General features: G+C 35.0%; 1 protein-coding gene across 2 annotated transcripts in view; it reads right to left on the reverse strand.

Moving 5' to 3' along the window:
- The window catches only part of LOC150099965 (reversion-inducing cysteine-rich protein with Kazal motifs-like), a 364,445-nt gene that overhangs the window by 104,874 nt on the left and 245,994 nt on the right, over positions 1–13,577 (reverse strand). For both annotated transcript variants that reach the window (XM_090402524.1, XM_090402523.1), the window contains exon 17: positions 1,404–1,493. In XM_090402524.1, the coding sequence (XP_090258650.1) occupies positions 1,404–1,493 (90 nt within the window). The remainder of the gene's footprint in view (positions 1–1,403; positions 1,494–13,577) is intronic.

Here is a 13,577-nt window from a genome sequence, read left to right on the forward strand (position 1 = left end):
TTTGGCCTTACTTCTCACACCATTGATACCAGGCACAGAGTTCTTTGAAACAAAACAAAACTTCATTCCAGCAAGTTCAAATTTGATCATCTTTTACTTGAAACATGCATGTGAAAGATTATGAAATTGTCTGAACTTGAATTGGTCATACTGCATGCAAAATTTTTTTATAATTATTTTAAATTATTTTTTTTATCTATGTAGCTTTTACAATTGTTTCTTTGAACTCTACTAGTGTAATCATATACTTCAGCTGAGACATGAACTAGTATACACATGCTTTATGATTCATTATTTTGATTCATGTTTTGAATGTAGTTAATGGTCTGTCTTCTTGATGATGTCCATGTAACGATGGATGAAATATATTGTAATTTTTAAATAAAATTCTATATGTTTTTTGTTACACGTATAAGTTTTTTACACATGTAACAAAATTACTTAAGCTACTTAGGGACAACTACTTTATGCACCATGTAGTTGAAGCAATAGGTGGGACATGAGTTTTGGATTTAATATTATCACCAGAATACAATCATTGGGGAGAGTGATCATGTGGTTTTGATGTTGAGAATGGTTAGGAGGTACACACTTCATGGATCAAAACAGATGTGTGGAATTACAAAGAGAGACAATGATAAATTAAGGAAAAAACACACTGGCGATGTGCAGTGGCTTGATCAGTTGAAGAGGGGAGAGATCAGCAATGATTGGAACTTGGTCTGAAATCTGTTACCCATAGCAATGTTGGATTGTATTCCTACAGTTAGGAGAATAAATAAAGTAGAGGTGAAATGAATGAATCATGAATCATGCAAGAGTATGAGAAAGAGGATGGTTATAGAGGAGATATAAAGAACAGAGTATTCCTGAGCAGCATAGGGCACTAACTAGAAAGGTGACGAGTATAGAAAGAAAAGAGAAACTGGCATATGAAAGGAGATTGGCTAAAGCACTAAAACAAACCTAGTGAATTCTTCAATTATCTCATCAGTAGAAAGAAAGGGTGAATATGGAAGGCTGACTTTAGTTGCTGGACATGCAATATGGGTCACATCTACTGAAGATGTAGTCAAAATGTTCAGAGAGTATTTCATTAGTGTATTTCATGTAGGAAGGGTTACAAATAACCTTGATATTGATGAATTTCATCAATATCAAGTTTATTTGGAACCATCACCTTGCTTACTGGTGGCCTGAAAGAGCTGGGAAAAGTGTGCTGAGTTAGGCGTCTAGAATAAGGTTTCAAAACATTTGATCCTTAATACACTTATGATATTAATACAAAATGTAGTTAACCCATAAAAAGCTGTTAGTTTTGTGGGTGCAATTCACATTAAAAATTTAATACATTGTATTTTATTATTATTATTAAATTACTTTATCATTCAACAGCAACTCACCTGTCATATGGGTGACAAGAATTCGGGCTACATGGATCTGAACCATAGCAAGCTCCATATTCAAACTGATCTTCAGTAAGGCCAGAACAGCTCAAAAATGACAAGTTATTTATTTACTAATATAATTTTAAATATTAAAATAATTATTTATATTATGAAGATGTTATCATAGTAATGTTTACAGTAATATAACACTGATTAGCATTCATGAATAAAATCTCAGTGTTCTTGACATTTTATGGAAGCATGCACAAGATAAAGGAAAGGTTCTGTTTTAGTAATTTTATTACATTTTACAATAAGTCATCAGTTGTGCCGAAAAAGAGTCTATATGTTTGTTTTTTACACTTTTGAATTTTTTGAAGCCATTTGAAAAAACTGTGCAAGTTGATATATTAATTAGAGTAGAGTGAATAACAGACTAGTGGTACAGGAGTGAAAGATATTTTGCAACCAGTAGAAAGAAAGATTTCACAAGCAAGATTCCATAAAGGCTATAACACAATTGATCATATTCATGCAGTAAAAAAATAACAGAAAAAGCAGAAGAAAACCATTTGCCTCTCTGTTTAGAATTTATTAATTATGAAAAAGCATTTGACTCCATCAAAACAATGCAATAATCAAGGCACTTCAGACTCAGCAAGTTCCTGGAGAATATACATATCCCCCCCCCCTCCAGGAAATATATCACACTGCAACAGCAACAATCCAACTTCACACATGTAGCAATAGAATACCAACTGAAACAAGTGTCTTTCAAGAAATATTTAATAATATAAACTGGACAAACTTTGGTATAAAAATTAATAACAAAAACTTAGCACATCTAAGATATGCAGATGATATCATAATTTTTGCAAACACTCCAGAAGACCTTAATATAATGATCTTCTGATCTATATAATGAAAGCAGAAAAGTTGGTCTAAAAATAAACAAAGAAAAAACTAAAATCATGTTTAATCATTTTGTAGCACCAAAAAACATAAAAATAGAAAAGTATTTCTTAGAAAGAGTCTTTTCATACACATACTTAGGTCATCTTTACATACATTTTTCATACACATACTTAGATCTAAATCAGGCATTCCCAACCCTATGCCCACGGGTACCATGGCGCCCGTCGACCAATTTGTGTGTGCCCTCCGCTGTTCAACCGTGTGCCGTATAGTTTGAAATAATCACGTGCACATGACGCAACAATTCATGGCATGCTATATGACACATGCGTTAATGACACATGATGAGTATTAAATGCATACAAAGTAAAGTAGATGCGCATTCGAAGTTGTTCATTATCTGTTGCTAGTTATATGCACCAAATTTTAACTGTGTCTTGTACTCAGGGCCGGTGCAAGAGTATCTGACGCCCCTAGGCAAAGAAAATTTAGCCGGCCCTATACATTGTCTCTATGCAGTAATTAGTGCGTTATTTTTTTCGATACCCAAATTCGATTAGTGTGCCTATATACATCTTAAAAATAAATGTTACATTTAAAAATTTTCTTCTGTCTATACATTTTTATGGCTAACTATTTTAAAAAATCACTCACCAGAATGAAATAATTTAGTTACCGATTTAAAACATTTTACAAAGTTATTTTTAATGGCATACTACACTACTTCTATGTATACCAGGGTTTTCCAAGCTGTGTTCAGCGAGAAGTTCCTGGAATTTGTCATTTTAGTTTTCTAAGCATTTTTTATGAATAAATATTTTATAGTGGAAATATTCTGAGGAGAATAATATTCGAGAATATGTCGAAAAGCTGAGACCCAGAATGCCTAATAACATTTGTGTATCATTAATTTTCACACATCAAAACCTTTCAACATTTGGGAAAGAGAATACCGCTGTTTATGATCGGTCTTAAAAATTGCCTGCAAGTGGATTATAACAATCGACAGCATCCTCTGTTCTCAAAACTGAAGGAAATGACATTTGTGTAGCAAATGTCACAGACCAAGTGGCATTTTTTAAACATGGAAATATTCATGAATTATCGTTAATTTTCACACATAGAAATCTTTCAACAATCGGGAAAAAGAATACCGCAGTTTATGTCCGATCATAAAAACTGCTTGCAAGCTGATTACAACAAATGCCGGCATATAATATTTTTCGTACAACGAAGTTTTTAAGCAGCAATGCAGAGGCTGACCCTGATGAATAGAGAAGCAGTAAAATTTGCAGAAGAGGCAATAGGGCCATACCGTCAGTTGTATGAAAAAAAGAAACAAAATGCCTCCCAAACTACGTTAGCTCAATTCTTTGTTAAGAAGTAGAATAATAAAATTTATATTCTGAATATGTTTTATTGTCTTTCAGCTTCATGATTTTACTTTAGCTAGGCCCTGAGACATACCTTAATTCTTTTATGGAAAAATTAAGGTTCAAAAACGAAATTTGAGGAGCAAATTATACTTTTTCCCATAGGTTATCATATTCGATTAGTGCGTTTTCGATTAATGCACCTGTTTTAAAGAACGCATTAGGCGCACTAATCGAGGGATTGCTGTATATATATTTTGTCATATTCACACAAGCACACGTACACCTACACATGTGGATATTTATAAAAATAATATTATTATGAACATTTATATATAAATGTTTATATATAAAATTTATTAATCAAAACCAATACATTTGTATACATATATGATTACTCCTAATATCTGTACAGCAAGAAAATTATTACATCTTAACTGGTAATTAGTTTACAGAATTAACAATGCATAAAAAAGTATATTAATTAAAGGTAACTTTAATGAATAACTTCTATATTTCGGCAACGTCATGTTGCCATCTTCGGGAACATAAAGATATGGTATGTGCACGCAATCACTAACAAAAGCAAATGAGGAAGAAAGCAAGAAACTACTATTGTTCCTAAAGTCCTAATGGTGCCCTCTGGCAGGCTAATTTGGTTGTCTTGGCCGTTGGGCTGAAGTTCTCATAATGTAAGTCTCCCAAATTTGGGGTAGTTTCATGCATCCAAATTTGTTGAGGTTAGGAACGTTTTTGAGAGCTGCTGATGATTCCTTGAACAATCTTTCTTATTTAAACTTGCTGTGGTGTATTATTTTATGCGTTGTTAATTCCGTAAACTAATTACCAGTTATGTTTGACCAACGTATAAGCCTTGCTACTAGAATTATTACATCTTAAATACAAAAATGATGAAAAATTAATCTTTCAGGCTTTTGCTTTGGCAAAGTTTTGAATTAATTCATCTATAGTGATTGTAGATACAATATATATAAATGTTCTCTATAGATATTATTGCTAGACCAGTGAGTCGTTCCTGAGCCATCATACAGCGAGTGTAAGTTTTTGTAAGTTTTAATTTCGAGAAACTCCTTTCTGAACTTGCTACCGATACTGGCAAAGTCGAAAAAAATTCTCAGAGTAAATCTTGTATTGGTAATGAAAATTTGTCTAGAGTTCTTAGCATTTCATCTGATAAAAATTCTCCAGTGGTATTTTTTATTTCTATAAATCCCAAAACGTGTTCTTTTATAGAAGCCGTGCTATTACCAGTGTCTACGAATTGAAGTACTATGCTCATTTGTTCCGTGTGACCAATGTTGGACATACAGTCAAAAATTATGGAGAAATATTTTGTGGCAACAACAGATTCTAAAATTTTCTTTTTTTTTATCGCATTGGGGAAGATGTTTATTATTTCATTTTGAATATTTTTTCCAAGATAATGCACATATGTATCTTTATCTTTTATTCTTCGAAGATGTTCATTCATTATTGGGTCAAACTTGGCTAGAAATTCAACAAATTTCAAAAAATTTCCGTTTCCATACGAAAATAATGTCTCATTTGTTCCTCGAAATAATAAATTTTGAATAGCTAATGTCTGAACTAAAGCAAAGAGTCGTTCTAATACTTGCACCCAATGTTTCTCCTCTTTTCTAATAACTAGCAAGTTCTCTTCATTAATGGTTTTCTTTTCTTTTATTCAAATTTCTAATTCTTTCCACTTGTGGTAATTTTCAATGTGTCTTTGACTTTTTTCATGCGCAGCTAAAATAGAAGAAGCATTTTTCCAGTCCCTCAATCCAGAATCAGCAAGGTTAATCTGCCATTGATCAAATAATAAACAGCAGAAGCAAAATGCAGAATCTGTGGATTTTGAATACAATAACCACAAACGCTGTATTGTCTCGCTGTTAAATAGTCGTCGAGTATAATGAGTCATTGAAATTCTTCTATTATTGTTATCTTTTTGAAAATCAAAATTATGAATCTGTTCAGGTCAATGTTCAACTAATAGCTGATGTAATTGATTGATATTGGAAAATTTTACAGGACACCAAGTTGCTGGATCATTACAATTTAAATTTGTAAAATCAAATCCTTTTATGATTGGATCTGTAGAACAACCAGCTTCAGAATCAACAATACTCATATGATCTGCAGATTTCCCCTTTGATGTTTTGATCCAATTTTTGGCATCTGTATAATTCTCCTCCAATTCATTAATCGAAACTACGAACGAATTATCCAACAAATAATCTTGAAGATTTTCTTCTTGTATGCGATTACGATCTTCTTGGCAAAGATATTTTAAAAATGCACCTTCTTGTTTTTTCAATCTTTTCTTCCTTTTCTGCTTTACGTTTGCGATATTGAAAACCCGATTTCTTTTTATCCATTTTCAAAATCCAGTAACTTAAATATTTATAAATAAAAATAAACTTAATTATAAAAAATATCGACTTTAAACTTAAAAAGTGTGGTCTGATCAGTCTTATACAACAGAATGATAACCATTTTATCTCTGCAGGTCAGTGTCCTTCTCATTATTGCAGCAATCCTCTGCAATAAGAGGACTACTATTTCTATCAATCATCAAACCCAGATCTCACGTCTATCCTGCTTCCTGCAGTTTAACTCCTCCCATAGAGTATGCAGCATCCCATTGATGTGTCCCAAACCTCAAGACCTTACATTTTGCTGCATTAAACTGACACCCCATTCATTTGCCCATCTATGTAGCTTATTCAAATCCTCTTGCAGGGCTACCACATCTGCACTATTACTAATAACCCTTCCCAGCTTCGCATCATCCGCAAACGACCTAATATCCCCTTGCAATCCACGGACAATGTCATTGTCCGTGGATTGCAAGGGGATATTAGGGATAGTAGGCACTATCTTACCTTCCTTCCATTCCCTGGGTACCTTTCCCATAGCCAGACTTTCATTAAAAAGCCAGGTCCAAACTCGTGGTGAAATACCATCCAGTCTCACATCTTTACTGACATCCAGAGTACTCAGTATTTGGAACACACTCTCCTCCTGCATTTCTAAACCTCGAACCTTCCCTATCCCTCTAGCATTAAAACTCACTCCTCCAGGATGAAATACTCCAATAAAGTGTTCATTGAACAATTCCACTATGTCCTCTGCATCAGTCACTCTATTCCCATTTCTATCCCACATTGTCAATCTTCCACAGTCATTTCTCCTCCTACTGCTCACATAGCTAAAAAATTCCCTAGGATTTTCTTGGGATCTTTGGGCCAATCTCTTCTCATATTCCAGTTTTGCCTTCCGTACCATACTAGTCACTCTCCTGGCCTGTGTCTTATATTCTTCATGCATCTGCTCTTCACCTGTCTCCTTATATCTCTTCCATGGGCTCTTTTTCACATGTAGCTCCTGTTTAATATTGTTTATCATCCACTTTACTCCAAATTGTGTCCTCTTCTTCACTCGTGGAATACAGCTTACCATTGCTGCTAACAAATATTCCTTCACAATTTCCCAAGCACTAATGATATGCTATACTTACAATTCCTCTCTCCACGAAACTTCTCCAAGTTGACATCTAAGACTATTATAATCACCTGCTCTATAATTCCACATACATTCCCATCTCTTTGATACTCCTGCATGTCTATTCATTTTCCAAGTCAAAACCATATGGTCTCTCTCTCTCCAACTGGTGGGAGAGATGTCATCTCAGTTATTATCATCTCTTCTCTTCTGATGCTATAACCAAATTCAAAATTCTTGAACCTCTTGTTCCCTCTGTTATATGTTGCCTAAGACATTTGTCCCTCAGTTATTACAAAAATAATCAACTCCATTCGAGCAGCCTGTTTGCAGCACCAACTTTTCAAGGCTCTATTGCAAGACATTGAAGATAAAGAACCTGATCTCATCCTGCATACAGAAGTACGTTGGCTCAGTAAAGGTAAACAAGATTTTTAAGATTAATTGAAGAAATAAAAAAATATCTTCGCGTCAAAAATGAAAATTTCGATGAACTAAATTACTTTTGTTGGCTGTTGGATTTATGTTTTCTCACAGACATCATGGAAAAATTGAATTATTTAAATTTGGAGTTGCAAGGAAAAGATAGACATGTCGCTAAAATGATAGGCTCTGTAAACTCATTTAAAGCAAAACTGGATTTATGGATATCGCACCTGCAGATGGGAACTCCCGTTCAACCATAGCCAAAAACAGAGAAAGATGGAAAGAGCTAGAGAAGGCCTTCAACCAGCAGTGGACTGAAAATGGCTGAAAAGAAGAAGATATGGGAGTGAAATATATTTTGACATATATGTGTGTAATCTAATGCGTAGTCTAATCTAAAGAATTAATTAATTTGCCTTGTGTACACAAACACACACACACACCCTAATTTTTACTGAAGATATGTTTCCTAAAAAATTTGTTTTCTTTTAAAAATTAAATTTGTGGCAAAAAACACTTTTATATGTTTTCTAAAACTATAATTTAAAACTAAATGATCAAATTACACAAGGATCAAATTATGAAAGATAACTCATTTAACAAGAACATCTCATACATCATATACATACCATATATATATATAATGATGAAACCCAAACTCACAAAGTCTGCTGGGAAAAATCTACTAACATCTTCCATTGCAATGATGAACTAGTGAGAAAAATCGTGGAATCTATAGGGAAATTATCTTCAATCCTGTTCATCTAAATAATAACTTGAGCTACAACCTCTCAGATTGTCATTCAGCTGTAATCACGTACTGGCGTTCACGAGATGCTACTAGCATGCACTTTCCCAACAATACAACTAACGAAAGAACAGCTTTAAATACAACCACAATGATTTAATGTCAATTATGTATAGAGACTCTCTATGATGTTCATAGTTTATTTAAGCTTCACAGTTTTAGTGTATTTTTTTTTTCTTTCTTTTATAATGTCACCTGATGAAGGCTGTTATAAGCAAAAACTAGTCGTCTTTTTATATTAAAACCTTTTTTACTTAAATCTCAGTTTTAGTTATTCAATTCTTTTAAACAAAAAAAATATATATATATTATATAGTGTCACAGGGTCAAAGCTGTATAACTGAGAGGAGACCTCCACTTAGCCTTTAAAGGAATGCACAGAACCGACCAGAGCTTCTGACCTAAAGTTCAATCCTCACCTTCTTGTGGTGCACCCTGTTGGGTATCTGCTAATACTGAACGAACGAGGATGGGCTGTCAATTTGGAATTTAGCCGACTAAATCCCAAATTGGATTTAGTCGGCTACATGCTGGTACAATATGACAAAATTTCATGCTAGCTGGGGTGTCGCCCGGTTAAACAAGGCCCCTGTTGTTTTTGCCAGGGAACTAGGGCGAATAGCGAAAACTCAGCTACTGGAACAAATCTGAAAACACACCCCCAACTCAATATCACCAGAGTTAAAGATCGGTACTATCAACATAAGAAGCCTGAATGGCAAAGAAATGGAGCTAGCTGAGGAATTAGATAAGTACCAGATCGACATAACAGGGGTGACCGAAACAAAAAAGACAAAAACTGGTGAAATCTTTCTGAGCAATAAATGTAAAATGTTATATTCAGGCAATGACAATCAAGGAAAAGAAGGAGTGGCCATAGTATTCAACACAAAATACGAGGCTAATCTTCTTGAATGGAAGGCAGTCTCAAGTAGAGTGATGTGGGCAAATATCAGAATGGAAAACTGGACAATGAGACTTATTTGTGCCTATGGTCCCACAGAAGGTTCTACTAAGGTAGAAGTGGAGGAATTTTTTCAGGTTTTAGAGAAAGCAACTGACATAATGAAAAAGGAAAAGTTGGTCCTTGTTGGGGATCTGAATAGCAGAGTAGGAAATGATTGTCAGACATACAAAAATATTTTGGGAAAATTTAGAGAAAAGAGCAAAGCTAATAATAATGGCAAATACCTGTTGGATTTCTGCTCAGGACAACATGGACTGGTTATTACTAATACCATGTTCCAACATAAAAAGGTGCACAAATTCACATGGAGAGAAGAGGCAAGGAATAAGATAAGTCTCATTGACTATGTTATTGTTGATAGTGATGTTTTCTCCCTGATGCAGGACACCAGAGTGTACAGAGGATTTGAAATTGGAAGTGATCACTATTTAGTCTTGAGTAGGATAAAATTGAATTTCATATTTAAAAGTATAACATGTAAGAAAGTTTTAAAGCAAATAAAAATTGAGCAGCTCTCATATGTGAACTGTAGACTAAAATACACAAAGATTATTGAAGAAAAAATGAAAGAGTTTGAGAACAGGAATCAAACGTTGGAGATTCAGTGGCAAACTCTGAAGAAAACATTGATTGATTCTGCCAGAGAGGCATGTGGTGAGGTTTTCTGCAAGGATAAAAAAATCAGAACTCCCTGGTGGACACAGGAAGTTAAATAGGCAGTGAAGGAAAAGAAGAAAGCATATCAAAAATTCCTGGCAAATAAGTCAGCTTGTGTTGTTAGAGAATACAGAGATAAATGTAAGAAAGCTAAACATGTAAAACTAGCTAAACAAAAGTCATGGGAGGACTTTGGAAAGAACATAGAAAATAAATATCAAGAAGATGGCAAAATATTCTGGATGTTGTTGAAGAAGCTTAAAAATGGAGGAAAGAGTGCTGTAAAAGGAGTTAGAGATGATAAAGGTGACATGAAAACGGGATAAAAAGATATCCTTGAAGTATGGAGTAATACTTCGAAAAATTGCTAAATGAAACAAGGAGCGGTAAAAAGCACTCAACAAGCATACAGTCAGGAATACATATCCATACATGAAGTAGAAAAAGCCATCAAAGGCTTGAAATGTGGAAAGGCAGCTGGAGTACATGATATTCGACCAGAAATGCTGAAGTATGGTGGTATAAAAGTCTTACAGTGGATGCACTGCATAGTTCAGAAGGCCTGGACAGAGGGACGAATTCCTGATGATTGGAGTAGAGCTCTCATAGTATAGTTCACCCACCGTTTGTAGGTGCCTGCTTCACGTTTTTCCAAGAATAGTTGATTCATGCTGAAGGGGAGAAAGAAATGAAGGACGTCCGAATTGGTCGCCAACACACGTAATCACGTGCTTTATAGGTAAAATTTTCCAACTGTTATACAAGCAACATAGTTAACTATAATAATCATAAAATAGAAGTTAATTTTCTGACCGGTAATAATAAACAACTCATCCCACTATACAGACTGATTACCTTATTATCGGAATGGATTCTCCTTTTTCTGAGATGCGCAGAAGTGTCGAAGGATCTCTAATCGGTGGGGGAACTATACCCATATATAAAAAGAGAAATAAAACTAAATGTGAGAATTACAGAGGTATTTCCCTACTGAGTGTTCCTGGCAAGATCTATGCAAGTATACTAGAGAAACAGTTGAGAAGAATTGTGGAAGAAAAGCTTGGTGAAGAACAAGCTGGATTCAGGCCAAATACAGGCTCTCAGTATCAGATTTTCACTTTACGACAAATAGTTGAGAAATCATGGGAATATAACAAAGATCTGTACTTAAGCTTTGTCGATCTGGAAAAGGCATATGACAAGGTGCCAAGAGAGAAGCTATTCAATACGCTACAGTTATATGGTGTCAATGGGGCATTATATCAAGCAATACTTAGTCTTTATTTGAGTTGTAAGTCAGCAGTTAGAATTGAAGGAAGTACAGGAAGATGGTTTAATGTTGAATCTGGTGTGAGACAAAGATGTACATTATCCCGTCTATTATTCATTATCTATATGGATCACATTATGAAGGAAAGTGGTATTAAACATGATATTAAAATTGGTGATGTTAATGTCAGTGCTTTGCCTTTATGCGGACGATGTTATACTTCTGAATAAATCCGCTACAAGTCTGCAAGATTCCCTGTCTAAATTGAATAACTGTTATAATAGATATGGTATGAAGATCAGCAATAAAAAGATAAAGACAATGAAAATAGGCAGAATTGTTGAAAATGTCAACTGCGTTGTGAACGGAGAACCTGTGGAACAAGTAAAACATTTCACCTACTTAGGCACGATTTTTACTGAAGATGGTAAATTAAATATGGAAATAGACAACAGAATCAACAAAGCTGGTATGGTAGGAAGTCAATTGAATAAATTCATATGGAATAAGAGAGAAATTAGTTGGAACAATAAATTAGCTGTATACAAGACAGTGTTCAAACCAGTTTTAACTTATGGATCTGAGAGCTGGGTCAGAAGTAAAACACTTGATCAAAGGCTAGAGACTGCAGATGTGAGAGTCCTGTGAAAGATTAGAGGCGTGAACAGATGGCATCAATGGCAATATCCTATTAAAAACGAGGATATAAGGAAAGAACTTGACATTGTCACCATCCCGGAATGCGTTACAGAGCTAATCCCAGGTGGTATGGTCATTTAAACAGAACGGGTGAGGAAAGATTAGCAAAACAAGTGTTCTCTGCCAGGTTGGCAGGAAAACGACCTAGAGGATGACCAAGATATAGGTAGATTCATACAGTACAAAGTGCCTTAGATGATAGACATATAAGATTTGATAATGTTGGATTCTTGACAATTAACAGACAGATTTGGAGGAAAATTGTAGATAGGAAATTAGTAATGATGTAAATTTTTCATGTAGTATACATGAAAAATTTATATCATATCCTATACACCCCTTAAGGTTACATGGCAGGAATTTGATGATGATGATGATATATATATATATATATACACACACACACACACACACACACACACACACACACACACACACACACACACACACACACACACACACAAATTTTATGCAATCCTTGCCATAAAAGTTTACAAACCTACAGTAAATTAGTACCATGGATGAGTTGTTTGTAGGATTTTTATTAATTTATATAATTCTTTTATATTTTTATCCTTTTTTTACATAATTTGGAAACTTCTCTAGAAACAAACATGGGACTTTCTAAAATAGACTGCAACCACTGCCAATAAGTAGGGGTGCAGTCTCACATCAGATGAAATTCATCGCCCACTTAAAGACAATCACAAATATCCATGTCCATTGTAAAATATGAACCCACAGCCTGCTGGGTGGAGAGTGGATATGCTAACAACTTGGCCAATCAAACCAGCATGTAGATTACAAGAACACACATGGCATATGTGTGTGTGTGTGTATGCAATTTTTTTAATGCAGTGATATCGCTTCTGCCAATTGTACATTTGGTTTAATCCTTTATTCAAGTGTAAACAAACAAAGTTTGTGCTTGAAGTATTTTCAGGACTGGGGCAACTCGTGGTAAAGGTGGAGTAAGTTCTGATCATTTGCCTTAGTATCTCCCATAATGCAAAGCACATATCCTTGCAGACATGTATGATGCTATGCATTAAGGGAAGGGCCACTACCCAGACCGGTTTTGACCTTCATTGAGGTGTATTTGAGTAAAGACCTCTCTAAAAATTAGGATGATCCCTAGACCACTCCATAGTGGCCGAAAGACCGTCCAACTCAGCATTGTTCCACTCAGTGACAGGCTCACCCCGTCACCGAGAAGAACTTATCAGCATTGGCAATACCCAGTAGCAAGCTCACCCCACCACCAGCCAGAGCCATAATCTTAGCGGTGGCCCTACTCCGAGACAGGCAAAAACTTATTCCTAAGTAGAGCTTCTCAAAGCCAGGCCCCACCATTTCCGACCCCTATCGAGGTCCCATCAGTGGGAGCCAGATGCAGAGGTGGTGATACCAAGATGGAAGTAATGCAGAAGTCATATCACCTTATCAGTTGCCAAAAGGTATTCTCTGGAATAGAGATAGTTGATGGAAGTTTTTTCACTTGGATATGCTACCAATTGTATATTTGTTTTAATCCTTTATCCAAGTG

The sequence above is a fragment of the Typopeltis vanoorti genome, chromosome 13 (assembly GCF_054136105.1).
Source record: "Typopeltis vanoorti isolate ZY-2024b chromosome 13, IOZ_Tvanoo_1.0, whole genome shotgun sequence".
NCBI classification, from domain to species: Eukaryota; Metazoa; Arthropoda; class Arachnida; order Uropygi; family Thelyphonidae; genus Typopeltis; species Typopeltis vanoorti.